Source organism: Buceros rhinoceros, unplaced genomic scaffold (assembly GCF_000710305.1).
Source record: "Buceros rhinoceros silvestris isolate BGI_N320 unplaced genomic scaffold, ASM71030v1 scaffold8121, whole genome shotgun sequence".
Taxonomy (NCBI): domain Eukaryota; kingdom Metazoa; phylum Chordata; class Aves; order Bucerotiformes; family Bucerotidae; genus Buceros; species Buceros rhinoceros.
Genome location: NW_010393651.1, coordinates 8,052 through 23,659, shown reverse-complemented (window position 1 = coordinate 23,659; position 15,608 = coordinate 8,052). Strand labels below are relative to the sequence as shown.

The 15,608-nt window shown below is 35.0% G+C and overlaps 1 protein-coding gene across 1 annotated transcript in view; it reads left to right on the top strand.

The window, feature by feature from the left end:
• Positions 1 to 13,162, top strand: part of FBXO8 (F-box protein 8) — a 13,594-nt gene extending 432 nt beyond the window's left edge. Inside the window, exons 2-5 of the mRNA XM_010144931.1 lie at positions 2,220 to 2,346; positions 9,824 to 9,942; positions 11,580 to 11,776; positions 12,524 to 13,162. Of these exons, the coding sequence (XP_010143233.1) occupies positions 2,220 to 2,346; positions 9,824 to 9,942; positions 11,580 to 11,776; positions 12,524 to 12,711 (631 nt within the window). The 3' untranslated portion in view covers positions 12,712 to 13,162. The remainder of the gene's footprint in view (positions 1 to 2,219; positions 2,347 to 9,823; positions 9,943 to 11,579; positions 11,777 to 12,523) is intronic.
• Positions 13,163 to 15,608: the final 2,446 nt, after the last annotated feature.

The following is a 15,608-nucleotide window of genomic DNA, read 5'->3' as shown; positions in this document are numbered from 1 at the left end:
AAAAAAAAAAAAAAAAAATCACTCGGACATAGTAAAAATAGTCATTAGATTTTAAATTTGTCTCAGTATGTGCTTTGGTCATTCTAAAATTAGCAAAGGTTTCCTAAGTTAAATGAGGTGAGATAGGGGAAACGTGAATGTAGTTTAAAAATGTGTTATTCTGGATTTCTAATTACTATCACATATTACTGGAGACTACTACTTACACAAGTGTGCTTGGTACAAGTATGCATGCGTATGACTACAAACCCATTGTTTGATATATCATGGGGAAAAAAACCAAGGATTTGTCTTCACTTCCATATTAGCTCAAAGCACGTCTCAAATGCTGGTATCATGACTTCTCTGAACTTGAAGTAACTGAGCAAGCAAACCTATTCAGCTGAAGCTCCAGGTAGAAAGGGATGAGAACTCAACTACTATGCTTATCTTAGAGCAACTTAAGTGTCTGGTTTTTGGAGGGTAGTGATGAAAGGGAGAAAGAAAAGGTCAAGTCCACACATGCATCAAATGGAACTTCTGCAGTTTTAACAGTTGAAACACATTTATATAATATATGCAGAGTCTGTATGTCCAGGAAATAATTAAAGGAAGGTTCTGTCAAGTAAAATAGTGTAAGATCACCATTTAATTAAAAATATTTTCTTTGATATTTGATGTTTTGCAACACTAGGAAAGACTCATGAAATCATGCTTACAAGTTCTGCTGACCATCTACTTTAAATGTATCTTCTTTCACAACATATTCATACCACTTAACAGACAGTAGTAGTTTTACTGTAATACTTGAGTTGTTGTTAAGGTCCCGTTTCTTTTTCTTTCACTGTGCCATACATCTCTTCCTTCCCTCGTCTATATCTTTCCCCCTCTGCCTTTGAATTAAGCAGCTTCCCTTCCTTTCATGCTTTATGAACTCTCAGCAATAGGATAATGCCAGTGTAACTTCTTAGTCACAATTGTTCTGCTCTTAGGGACTTGTCTTGGCAGGAACAGAGATTCTATTGAAGATCCTGCTAAACTTCTAAGTTTATGTGTATCAGTGTGCATCGTATTGTACTTGGGTTTTGGTATCAAAACCACACTAAATACAAATTAATTCCCTGGACCAAAGCTTGAAAGTAATAGAGCTTCTTAATTGTATGCAGTATATTTTCTTAATACACGGGGGGGAAATATGTATTTTCCTCAGAGTTCGTGCTGGGAAATAGCTCAATAATGTGTAGTGAAATCTTCCCAAATTATACTCAGTTCAAAGGAATCACTTTGGTAGTGAAAATGTGTCCTGATTTAGTAAATTAATAAAAATCTCAATTTGCATAATCTCTGTAGACATCTTACTCATCAATGTTCCACACATATTGGATGTCTTTGAGTTTAGGTTTTGGTAAGCCTTGTGGCTGCAGTTCCTAACTCGGTCTCACTAAGACGCAGGTTCCTGAAAGTCTGTCCCATGTCCTCAGTGGCTACCTGCTGGATCCTAAATATTGTGTCTAATTATTTACAAAATAGATGTGTTGAAGCAGAACTACTAGTTCCATAGGGAATCTAGATAAAAACCAGAGTACCTAGAAAGTGGAAATTCAAGGGAGTGTCGGATGGTGTCATCCAGGAGACTGAGATAAGGTACATAAACTGATGAAACTCATATATGGAATCACGGTGGGAAAGAAGCTGAGAAAAAATTGAAGATATAGAGGGATTGGGCTGGATCAAGTAATTAGGACTGGCCAAGACTGAAGAAAGGACAGTCAGGCAGGAAAGGACAAATGGGGAAAGTGGAGAGTTAATGGCCACTTAATAATTTTGTGCAGATGTGGTTTCCCTCTCACTGCATAACTGGGACATGAGAAAAGAAACACGATTTTTTTAATGTCTAACTGCTGTAGAATTAACCAGTTAGAGTTAACCAGTGTTCAGGAACAAGGAGTGCCACAGGTCTCTGCTTTGTGGATGTCGTTAGGATGCCACCTACTGGGATATGTTTTGAGATTCACTCAAATACGCCAAAACCTGTGTGAGGGTGAAACAGTAATCATATAATTGAAGACTTTAGCAACACACATGCAAAAGGCATGATAATTAAGCGATATAAGCAACCTATTGCTAACTTTTCCTATGTTTGAGTGTTCGGCTTTACAGTGTTGATTGCATTTTGCTTCTGTAAAATACATGAAATACAGAAATAAATTTTTATAATAGACATAATTCTATTTTCATAGGTTGTGCAAATCCACTTGGGGTCACTGTTCTATATACAATAAGAATCCGCCTCTAGGATTTTCTTTTAGAAAATTGTATATGCAGCTAGATGAGGGCAGTCTCACCTTTAATGCCAACCCTGATGAGGTAAGTGAATTGTTCCTGACAGTAATAAAAAGATAAAATAATTGTGACTGTTACACAAATAAAGCCATATTAAAAGCCAAGTTTTAATAGGTGCTTGTTTTACTATAGGAATGGTTAATACTCAGAGCCCTAACTTGATGTTTCTTGCGTATGGTACTTGTGCACATCATTTACGTGGCTTGCCCCTTAAGCAATATGTACAGCAGTCTGACCTGTGGATGCTAGATATTCATAATGAGGCAGACATCCTAACTGCAGAGACAATGGTGAATTGAAAGAAGATAACTGTATGGTTACATAAATTAAAATGCTTCTGCAGAGAATGAGTTTGATCCCACTTCAGTTAAAGCAGGATGAGGTATAAAGTAACACCAATTACTTCCATGACAATTATGGTTTCTTCTAAGGGATTGTTAAATATTTCCACTATCAAGGAGCAAATCTTGAAATACTAAAACTGCTGAACTACCCTAAAAATCAGTTTGATTGGATTTCTGTGGATGTTTGTTGTGTATAAACATAATCTTTCCTCATAGTCTGTAGTAATGTATATTTTTCAAAAGATACTCCATGTCAAACTAAAAGGTTTCCATTTATTAAGTCATGTAACTAACTGGAAAAGTTAGTTTCTGCTTTTGCACTGTCACCTTTCAAAGAGAAAAGAGTTTGAAGTGGACAGCTTTTACCTGGAAGATACACAATTAACGCCCAAGTGACAGAGTCTCTTTTGTGTAAAAAAAAAAAAAAAAAAAAAAAAAAAAAAAAAATTCCCTTTTCCATTTCAAAAAAAAAAAAAAAAAAAAAAAAAAAAAAAAAAAACCCCCAAGAGAAGAGGGTTTTTTTTTTAAAAAAAAAAAAAAAAAAAAAAAAAAAAATCAGATTCCTGTTCCATGTTCCCTCCGAAGAGAAGGTACACAGTACTGAACAAAAAACTATTAACTTCCTTCATATATTTATGCATACACAAGGAAATGGTAATTGAATAGATCCAAAGTAGCAAAAGGATTAAGAGATATGAAAAGATTAGTTATATATGTACTTCTAGAAGCCAATAGTTCAGTCAGCTGATATTATACAGAAAATGTGTGACCATGGGGTGATGTAACTAAAACAGTCCTATGAATCATTACAGTAAAGTGATTTTCTTTAAATTTTTGCTTTATCTCATATTCTGCTTGATAAAGAAACCCACTATTATTAGTCACAAATTACAACATTTATAATGCCTCTGGTAGAGCTCTGCCTTGAACTGATACAGATTGCAGAGATGTCCTGTCAGTACCTTGCCACTCGAGTGATTAACATGGATTTTCAGCAGTAGCTTAGTGAATTTAGTAATAAATGAAAAGGTTTTCAAATGAAATGCGGTATTTAGATAACTTAAATGTGTTTTCAAGAATATATCAAGTTTTAATTGGTAACAGCTTTCTCCACCCAGATTTGTCTTTCTGTTTGTATTAACAGAATTTTTCACTTACTGTCTTAGTTTATAATGTGCTGTTATATTCCAATCTAATTTAAAGTAATTATGGTAGATTTAAAGCATTTGGTAGCCTTCACGAAAGGCACTGAATAAAAAATTGTTTATTTTTAAAGAAAATGGAGATCTGAAATTAGAGCTACCTAACAGTATACCTAAATTAGGTATTAAATTTGTTAAGCTACGCTTCCTACTTCTGGTTTCATTACGATTATATGTCGTACAGTAGTAATTCAAATAGCCTGCTTCAGGCTTAGAGACAAAAACCTCAGAATATCTCCTAAGGGCTTCTGTTCCTCTCTCCCTGTGGAGCACCATAGCCTGGTAGGAATCATTCAGGGCCTGAGTTTCAGGAGAATTCACAAATACTAGTGCTTTTACTGTTTACAACTGTGATACTGGCAGAATTATTGTATAAGGACACTGTTACTGGAATATATGATATGACATTCCACTATTACAAATTGTGTCTCCGAATTTCCTGCCAAACTCTGCTTTACATTTAATAACAGACCTGATCAAATTACTATAAAAATAGGAATACTTACAGCCACAGGAGCAAGATTCTCCAAAGGACACCGCCCATGTCATGAAAATGGGTAACCAGGCTCCACAGCAACAGCTCCAGAGCTAGCGGTGGCTCACGGGGTAGGGAAGAGCATCTACACACTGTGGTAGGATTCTCTGGTTAGCCATTGTTGTGTGCATGGTGTTGTGATATCTGCTGTAATTTAACGTATTGATTGTGTGCATGAGCTTGCATAATTCATAGCAGGTGCTCACGTTCTGCTGAAAGAATGTGCCTAATCACATTACACATAATCTGAAAAACTCCAGTGCATGTTTGATTTCTTTTTTATTTGTTTCTTGGTTGGTTTGGGGTTTGGTTTTTTTCATATGGCAGCCCCGTTGTAGCCAAGATTTTGGAACTTGTTTTTTGTTTCTTTGGGAAGAGGGTGTGGTTTAGTGTTAGGATTAACACATAAATATAAATACTATGTTGTTTAATCTGCCTACGTGATCTCTACTGTATCTTATTCTAAAGAGTGTATGGTGTATGTGAAATGTTTCTCATTGCAGTGCTCATTTCATATCTCATATGCTTATGACTCAGAATTTGTAAGCAGCCAGAAGTTACTTCCCACTGTTTTCTAAACTCTTTCTAACTTCCAATAAAAGATTTTCTCAAGTTTAATACATGGAGCTATGCTATGTAGTTAAAATTGGAATTGAAGGTAGAAAAGATAATCCTTTGGTCAGGAAATAAGGCCTATTTTTTTGTTTCATTCTTAATGACTCATAACTCATTCTTGTTTAATAGCATTTATTTTTATTTATCTCTTGGAATCTGGACTTTACTGAAACTCTCAGACTTTAATGAGGTCAGGACTTCCTTTATGTAGCATAATAACAATAAAGTACAGTAGACAGACAGTGCTCATATTAGGCCTGGCTTTCCACTCTTCTGATTGTCTCATTCATTACCAACTGCTGTTGGGAGGTCAGTTTTCTGACCTTTTAGTGATTATAAATTAGTTGTTAGCCACTTGCAGAAAGCTATCTTACCTGACTTCTAATTATTGCTAGTCTGTAGATGGTGGAATATTTACTGTGCTGTATATTTCTAACCAATTTTTTTGAAAACGTACCCTATTTCATAGTGATTTATTAAGCAAGTCAATTGTGAGTTGCATTGATTTATCTGTCCTAAGAATATTAAAAGTATGGTGTAGAGGGAAGAAGTTCTTTTGTGTGATTTATATAAAAAGTTGGAGTGGACCAGACAGCTTAAACCTTTGAAAACCCTACACTAAAGTCAGAGAGCTTTAATCTTGTAAATAATTAGTTATGGATTCTGTGTAACATGAAAAATATTCCTAACTACTTCTTGTGATTTCTGCCATCATAAGTGTGTATCACTCAGACTGTATTTTGAAAACGTACAGTTAAAGAGACTGTGTGTTCTATATTTTGTCTGTTCGTCACCAAACGACTTGATTCATAGCTTAGGCAAAGAATCTTAAAAATTTCTGTCAGTTCTGTGCATTTTGTTCCAGATGTGCCATAAAATATATTCAGATATTGCATTTCCCTAGAAAAATAGGAATAATACCATGCATGTCTAATTACTATTTACTAATAATGTTAGTGTTACCTAGAAGCCCCAATTAGAAATTGAGGCCCTACTATGCCAGTTACTGTATACACAGAACAAAATGACAGTCACTGCCCCCAAAGAATTTGGATAAATAATTAAGCTAGTATTTAAACTCAAATTCCTGTATTTCTTCAGATATATTTAAGAATATTTTAATTTGGTTAGTAATCAAAATAATTTTTTTAATACAGTACAGACTAGAAATAAATCAGCATTTTATGTTGATACTTACGTAATCCTACCAAAATATAAAAGCATGTAACTCACAGAATTTTAAATAACCTGAAACGTGTTAACATGCTACCAGTGATTTCCATAGTTATCTTTTAAAACTGTTTAAGCCAAACAAATGCAGCATTTGTACAACTGTTTACATGAAATTTGAAATTACAGATATTGAGATTTGCCTTTATTGACAGATGTATTTGTCGTATATTTTCTTGCATTACTTTAAAATGCATGTTAATGCATCATTGTCACCCAACTCTGATTTTGCAAACAATTCCATTTAAAAATTGAAAAGAGAAATAATGCATATGCATGGGAAAAATGCTGATTCCAAAATTTCTAGGCCATTAACATAGAGTATGTCTGGTCTGGTTTGTATGTATATCTAAACAGAGATGTCAAAGGCAATTACAAAAGTTTTAATGTTGACTACTGTTCTGAAATGTTCTGAAAGTACTCTTAGAAAGAAGGAAGATCAATGCAGAAATTAAACCAAGGCTGAAAATGAAAACTTTTTTATTTTAGATATCCTGTATGGATATAAATGAATGGAAAGACTCTTAGAAACAGGTTGAAAGCAAGAAAGGAGTAACAGTGCTGTGATAGAATAGGTACAACAAATGGCTTTTGTTAGACTGTTAGTCTATAGTTATGATTGTTATTCACATATATAATTTAAATTAGCACTTCCATATAGCAAGATTTTATCCAGAGCTGGCTGAAATTCAGTGGTAACATTCTTGCTGCAAAGGCAACTTATCCTTAAGGTGTCTTTCCTAATTCTCTAATGCTGAGAACATTATAGTGGCAAGCAGGCTCCTCGTATAAGGTAGGCAGACACTGAGCTACTGGAAATCTTGGCCGTTGTACTACTGCTCACCTAACTACTATTCCACTAAATCAGAATTAGAAGAATGTACCATGTGTGCTCATACTGCAGTGTCTCCGAAGTGTTAAAAAAGACCTCTTCAGTCATGGTAGCTAGTGGCAGGTCTGCCCACCTGACTTCAGTGAAACATTTCCTAAGAGAATCACCAGACGACTGATGAGTAATCTTAGCATAGATTTTAATAGTGTGTAGAGCTACTTATTTCAGCTAGTATACCTGCCACAAGTGACCATTTTAGCTACCCACAGTGATTTATTTGAAGAGTGCATTCTGAGAGAAATTCAAGGCAGTGTTTACAGTGTTACAAAAAGCAGATTCAATAATATGCCTTAAATCTTGTAAATAAATTTCATTTGCTGTGAGACAAAATGTAAGAACTTTAAAGAGGAATCAGGTTTCTATTGTTGCAAAGGTGTGAGAGTGAGTGCTTAGGAAGAAATAAGAAGCAACTAAAAATGATGGCATGTGCTGAAGTATATTTTATTTATACCCTATTTATTTGTGAAGAAGATGAGGAAAATTAATAATGAGACTGCATTCGCAGAGAAAGATATTGTTGAGCATTATGTGAGGGTGGGGGGAGGAGAGAGGGAATTAGAGACGAGGAATAAAAATGACTTGCAAAAAATTGGTAGCCTATCAGGTTAAAACCTAGTACATGAGAAAAATTATTTATGGCATTTACAGTCACAGAGAAAGCAACCCACTGTCTCTCTTAAAGAAGGTGTTATTTTCATCCTGCCTTATCTAAATGCTCAGACGTGCTGGGTATTTTTTGGAGATGTTGCAGAAGTGTTTGTTAAATAATTGCTGCAGGAATGTTACTGAGACTTCCTTGCCTGGCTTCAGTTTGTATTACCTTAAGCAAATACTTACTGCTGAAGCAAATGCTTAAGTCTCATTAAGTCAGGATTTATATAAAGGAGATGTACTGCTGCTGGTCTTGTATCAATTGCCAAAATACTTGAGGAATTAGAGTGCAGTTGATGTTCATTTTGATCTCCCATTTTTAGTTTCCTGTGTAGTTCTAATTCAAGAAATTACCTAACCTGATGTTGCCTATCCGTATTGTGGACAAAATTAAATATGACCCAGTTTGGACTTAAATTCAAGCTTGCAGTGCAATACATGTTTCATTATGGCCTTAAATAAAGATTCTTCTTAAAATTGGAGCCTAAAATTGCTAGGACTTTTTTTTTTTTCTTACCTGTATAAAACCTTTGTATTTTTATTCATTTTATAAAACATCCTTTTACAAAAAAAAAAAAAGAAAAAATTATTAACTGCTGGTTTCTATAGATACATAAGCAAAAATTATGGACTGCTAAAACCAGCTAGATAGTATTACAGGTGTTTGTTGTCTTTTCATTTGTGTTATTGATATCTTAAGCATATATTCTAATTTCTTTTTTACTTGATATGATTGAGACTTTGCGTTAGTAATCCACTACATTAAACAACTTTCCAAACCTGTGCTGAGTCCTTTTTTTCTTTTTTAAGCAAAATGGAAGAGCACTGGGAAGTTAGTTTACACACTGAATGACAGGTCGCCCCTATACCTTTATAGATGTAAGCTAAAGGACAGACTTGCAAAATATTGTGAAGTCGGGTATCAGAAGGTTCATGAAAAAATATTTCGGAAGTATCGTAAGGGTTGTTTACATTGTTAAATTATATTTGGTACAGTGCAGAAATGCACTGTCCTACACATTTTACATTATTTTAAGATGATGGTATAGTCAAGAGATACTGTACTTAAGAATTGTCATAGTTCTTCATAACAAATGCTCAGAACCACTCCCAGCTCCTGCCAAATTGAATTGAAACTAATTGGCTGGTTATTCTCAGGTTTAGATTTTCATTTTGAAAAATGTGAACATTTTTTAAATCCATTACGTTGGTTTTGGTTTCTGAGATCATAAGGAAAATAGTTTTATCCTTTGGGGTATTTCAATGAACAGAAAGAATCCAGAATATCACTGAAATATTTCTAAATGAAATTTGTCATGTGTATTCTATGAGAAATGTGTGCTTGGCAAAGTGTGGAAAATTATGGAAATCGTAATATGAATGTTAAATATACACAATTGTTCGATCTTTTTAAACTTCTGTTTTTAGGTTAGACACAGTGTTCTTATTTATGTGTATGCATATTTGTATATTTGATATTTACCTATGCTTCAAAATCAGCGTGCTCGTGATTATTTGCATTATTACACATTTAAACAAATGCATTTAATGCATCTATTTGAATGTGATACGTCATATACATGTGAGACCTTCAATGTTTTAATGAAAGATATTAAAGACTAAACGTATTATGGCTAAGATTTTCTTATTTACAAAAGTTCTGAAATGAAAAATTGTGGTACCACAGCATTTTAAATACAATTACACAAATATGAAAACCAAAATACTAGTGTACGTGGTAAAGACATTATTAAAGAACCATCATACTCATTATGGGGTTCATAATTTTAAATTTCCTACTGTGAGTATATGTAAAATCTCAACCATAACAATAAATTGTTTCTTTGCACTTGATTCATAATTTTAGAGTGTATTGTGCATGTTGAAATGTGATTTGGAGGAAGAGGAATCATTCTGATAAACAAACCAGCTAATCAGTAGGATTATGTTCCTGCATTGCCAAGTACAGTACTTGTTCCTAAATACATTATGAAGTTTAAACATATTTATACATGCATGTATTTTATCTCAGGGAGTCAACTACTTTATGTCCAAGGGCATACTAGATGATTCACCGAAAGAAATAGCTAAGTTTATCTTTTGCACAAGAACACTAAATTGGAAGAAGCTGAGAATCTACCTAGATGAAAGGTAATTTGAATTTCTCTTGAAACATTTCCTATTCATTTTCATTGTACAACACCATTCAACAATATTTTGCTTGTATTGATGTAGTTTTAAAGAGGTAAAAATGCAAGAAAGCATAACAAAGTAATGCTGCTGCTAAATCTGGACAGTCATTCAGTTCAGGTATTTATGTGACTATAACACTTTGTAAGAAACCCTGAAAAGACCACCTATAACTAGTAAATCTCGCATTCTGTGTTTTTTCTGCATTTTTGCAGTTCTGGACATTAATTGTTTTGAAGTTATAGTTGAGCATTCAAACTGCACAGTATAATTTTTGTGCTGTGTGGCATTCAGATTTTATAGATATTTTACTGAGGTTTTTTGACTTAAGGGTTGGGTTTTTTTCCTGTATTATATGGGCATTAATCAGAAAAAGCAGTTTTCACTTTACCAAGCATTGATAAAATTGTAACTAATGTTGAATCATCTAACCATTATTAGGTTGTCCGATATTTCTCAAATGCAAGTTGCACCCACCTCCTAAGATGCAGTAGAGCATCCTCTTGGAGACAGCATGAGCTGCAGCAGGGAACGCTCTTGCTGCATGCCCTCCTACCTCCACAATGCTTTCTCTTGCCCTCCAGGATACCTTCACGTTGGGATAGTGCAGTATCAGGAAAGAGGAGCACTAGCATGGTCAAGAGAAGTTGAAAGAGGAGGAGAATAATAACTGGACCTAAATAGGAAGACAGACGGACAGCAGCACTTCTAGCAGGAATCCTCTCCTGCTCCTCATCCTCCTCAGTCTGTACTACTAAAGGAATAAAAGAGTCATTCTGTAGTCTTATCACCACTGACAGTCCTGTGCTGTAAAACTTGATATTACCAAATTTTTTTGGCAATAGAAAAAATACAAAACCATTTAACAGATGAGTTTGCAAGTTAATATTAGCAAGCTCTACTGCCATTCATCCTCCCTTTGTGAACAATGTGATCAGGCACTAAAAATAAAAACCAGGTTTCTAAATGCTGAAACTCCACTCCTAGAACTGAAGCATTTAATAGGAAGGATAAACATATGAGAATATTCTTTGGTTCACTTAAATTTGCTTCCAAATTTCCTTGAGGTGTCTTTTGCACCTCTGTTCCTGTAGGCTAGTTTGAATCCTTTAGAAGTTTCTGTGTTGAGTGGAAAATGTTTGAGAGCATCACAGCCTGAAGTACTCAGACTCTAAAGGGGTTTTGTGAGTAAGTTTTACATAACTTAAGCCTGGTTTTAACAAGATACTTCTGTAACAGCTTCTAATTAGGCACCAAAATGTGTGACACGTGAATCTCTTCCCTTTACTGTCATTTTTAATGGTTTTGTCAGACAGTTTAAAGGATGTGAATCCTCTATAGACAATGATCAAACATGCATATAAATAAACTTAGAATTCTGATTAATGTATGTTTTTTACAGTATTTGGCTACTATTGTGTCTGAAGAACGTGTTTATATTATCTTTGTGCTGATAGTGATAATTTTCTTCGTCTTTCAGGAAAAAACATAGCTCATAAACTATTCTAAATCTTTCATTTTTATTTTTAAAATTTACATTCGCCTATATAAACAGGTAAAAAAAACTTCTCTAATTATGTGGGGTTTCATTCTACCAGGCGAGATGTTCTGGATGACCTTGTGACGCTGCACAACTTCAGAAATCAGTTCTTGCCAAATGCACTGAGAGAGTTCTTCAGACACATTCATGCTCCTGAGGAGCGTGGGGAGTACCTTGAGACTCTCATAACAAAATTCTCTCACAGATTCTGTGCTTGTAACCCTGATTTGATGAGAGAGCTTGGCCTTAGCCCTGGTAAGCAAAAAAAAAAAAAAAAAAAAAAAAAAAAAAAAAAAAAAAAAAAAAAAAAAAAAAAAAAGAAAAAAGGCTTATGTTTATGATAGTTCTGAAATCAGCATCTAAGAACATAGCTTGGGAGGGTTCAGTATACAGACAGCATCCCATTCTGGTTGAAAAAAAAAAATACAGATTCTTTTCTTAGACATAGTTGATAAGTGGGGTTTATTTTCATGCTGTCTTTGCTTTGTGTGTGCTTAGGCTCTGTACTATCTCTGATTTCCCTCTTGCGTTACACATTTAAGGTTTTACCTTTGGGATAGTCCCACAGAAATGAGAGGGAATTTTGGGCCTCACTCAAGTTAATGAGCATTTCTTATTGTTCGGGGTAGGGAGCCAGTTTTCATTAGTGGGACTGCTTACACATTTAAAGATAAGCTTAAGCAGGATGTTAGTCTTAGTTTATGAAAACATCAAGAATCTGTTCAAATGAATGTGCATAAAGCCCTTAGTGACTTTTTGATAATCTAGAAACATTAAGAGATTTGTAAATGCTCATTTGGCAATATGCTGACATTATTACTTTGAAAATTGCTATATTAAATTTTATTTCTCTGAGATACACTTTTGAGTTGTTGTATTTGTGTGTATATATATTATTATAAGCTCGGATGATGAAAACTCTAAGGTTCTTGGACGGGGAACAGTATTTTTAATGATCACTGTTTCCTTTTTAATTTTTTTCATTTATTCTCTCCTGTCTAGATGCAGTTTATGTACTGTGTTACTCTTTGATTCTGCTTTCCATTGATCTAACAAGCCCTCACGTGAAGAATAAAATGTCAAAGAGGGAATTCATCCGAAATACACGACGAGCTGCACAGAATATTAGTGAAGATTTTGTAGGGCACCTTTATGACAACATCTACCTTATTGGCCATGTGGCTGCTTAAAAGCACAATTTGCTAGCACTTAAAATTTGTAACTTTCAAAAACTACATCGATTCAAGAAATTAATTATTTTGTAGAGATGGGGGTTATTTTAGTGCTGGTCATTCTAACCTCTGTATGCAATCAAAGTTTTTGTGTCTAAGTGTGTGTGTAAACTACCTTTTCTATCTATTTACCATGGGAACAAAAGGATTTGGAGATTTGTTTTTCATAATTTTTTTAGTTTTGCACAAAATAATGCCATTAGTCTGATGCAGCCATTTACGAATGTTAAACTGACATTACAGTCTAAGTTGACAGTGGTGAATTTGTGCATTAGATATGCTTGAAACTTTAATAAGTTCATTCTTTTTAGAATACCATGTAATGTGTATATATTTAATGAAAGAGATTTATAATCATAATTATTTTATTGTAAAATATTTTAACTAAAATTTCTCCTTTTATCTCTTAGTCTTGTACTTTTTTTGCATTTTTTTACAATGCTGACTACCTCAGGTGCATAAGTTAGAGAAATATTGGTCTGAATAGTACAGTAAAGGTTATTCTAGGAGGTGACAGAACACTTGTAAAATATCCAAGCTGATATTTAATACTATATTGACTAACTTGAATTAGCATACTGCAAATCCGCTATCCACTCAATTTTAAAAAAGATTACAAACTCTCTTTCAGGTGAACCGTGATATCGTACAGGGATATCCTGGGGAAATTGAGTAGTTTACATAGAGAGAGCTAACTTATATTGCAGACACTAGTTATTGGAGACAAAGGACAACTACATTATCTATTCAGCACAGTAAGCGAGGAGAAATCTCAACAGTAAAAGTGATAGGCACGGCTAATGTGTTGCTGCTTTCGGCTGCTTCCCTCATCCTAGAATGATGATCCTAGAAGGAAGAAGGAACTTCCTTGACAAATACATACCACAGGACTCATTGCTAAAGGTATTAAAAAATTCCTCTGCAAGATCAGAGTAGTGTCTGTGCAGGACTGGAGAGCCGTTTCTGAATGACTAGTTCTAGATCTGTCATGTAGCTAGATTTTAAATAGTTCTAGATTTTTGGAAACACTTCAAAAATGGGTTTGATCAGGTTGTGTCTTACATTTTCTGAAGCATGAAGAATATTAGCAGTATAACTGCCATGCATGTGCAAGAAGGGTCTAGGGCATGAGTCCTATGAGTAGTGATTGAGGGAACTTGGGTTGTTTAGTCCGGAAAAAAGGAGGCTGACGGGAGACCTTAATGCTTTCAACTGCTACCTTAAAGGAGATGGGGGTCAGTCTCTTCTCCCAAGTAACAAGTGATGGGACGAGAGGAAATGGCCTCAAGTTGCACCAGGGGAGGTTTAGGTTGGATATTGGGAAAAATTTCTTTACAGAGAGGATTGTCAAGCACTGGAAGAGGCTGCCCAGGGAAGTGGTGGAGTCCCCAGCCCTGGAGATATTTAAAAAGACGCGTGGATGTAGATGTGCTGAGGGACATGGTTTAGTGGTGACTTGGCAGTGCTGGTTTAATGGTTGGACTTGATGATCTTGAAAGTTTCTTCTAACTGAAACAATTCTGTGATTCTGTAAATTGAATGAGGATTTACCTGGACTTTGTTCAGATAACTCCTATAGCAGTGCTTCTCTTAAACTGACATAACACGTTGTTCAAATCAGAGCTTTTCCTGATTATCTTTGTTTAAATAATACTCAGCTATCGCTAGCATCTGGGTTCAGCATGGTAACAAGTAGATTTATCCTCTTTCCTTACCACACCATGAGGTGAGGTAGGAAGATACTCTATAATCTGTAGAATAGAATTATTTGATATTTTTTTATGTAGGAAGCCTATGGCAGAGCCAGGAATTGAATGCAGGTCGTACTCCTCCCAGGCCCACACTTTGCCCACGCTTTTGCTTTGTTCGGCACCCAGGGGGTGTTACATTTGTCTTAGATATGAGAAGAGCGATGGCAGTGATAGTCCGCATAAGGGCTATGTAAATAACAGGGAGGAAAAAATGTAGCTATTGCATTATTTCAGGTGTTTAGTACATTTTGTTTATAGCTGTGGTCCACATGCAAAAACACTCTCAAAAAAAGTTGTAACTTTTTATGACATCACCTTTAATCAAGTTTAAATGCAATTTGTGTTTATGCAGCATATACAGCCGAAGCCAGGAGCCAGCAGTATTGCAGCTGTCTTCCAGACAGGTTTTACAATATCGCTCCCCTCGCTCAGGATAACTTCTCATCCCTTCACCCTGTGTCATGTCATCTATTTCAGAACACCCAAGGATGCATTCCGCAGTGGTCAGTTAATCTCAAACACGAATAAAAGGGTATACAGTACATTGGGAGCTTTGTTTAAGGCACAGGTACCTGGACCTGTGGAAGAAAGAAAAAAAAAAGTTGGAAAACTTTTAACATAATCTGTAAACCCAGCAATAAAATACAAGTGTCTTTGTGCTCCTTGAAGAGATCTTACACGAAGACTGCAGAATATGGCTTTCTAGGAGACACTCTTCAGAAGTTACACACTTAAAAAGAATTCAGTGAATTTTGAAAACAGAACTAATCTTCCCAGAAAATGTTTTCTTCTCAAACCACAAATGCAGAGCAAGCCTAATTCTCTTCTGACTGGTACTTATGTTGACATTAGTGACACTGGTTTTGATTTTGCAGTGACACAAAAGTACAAATTGTTAATCTGTGTTTCTCTCAATTTCCAGTTACCCTTAGTTCCCATCCTCAGACAGAAAACAAAGCCTCCATGCAGACAGAATGTGTTTTTTCTGGAATGGATGAGTACATCTATTAACAGGGTTTAGGAAGCATCAAGGCCAGTTTTTCAGCCAAGAAGATAATTTAGAAATAGGATGATATGTTTAAAGTTTCCTTAAGTCACAGTTCA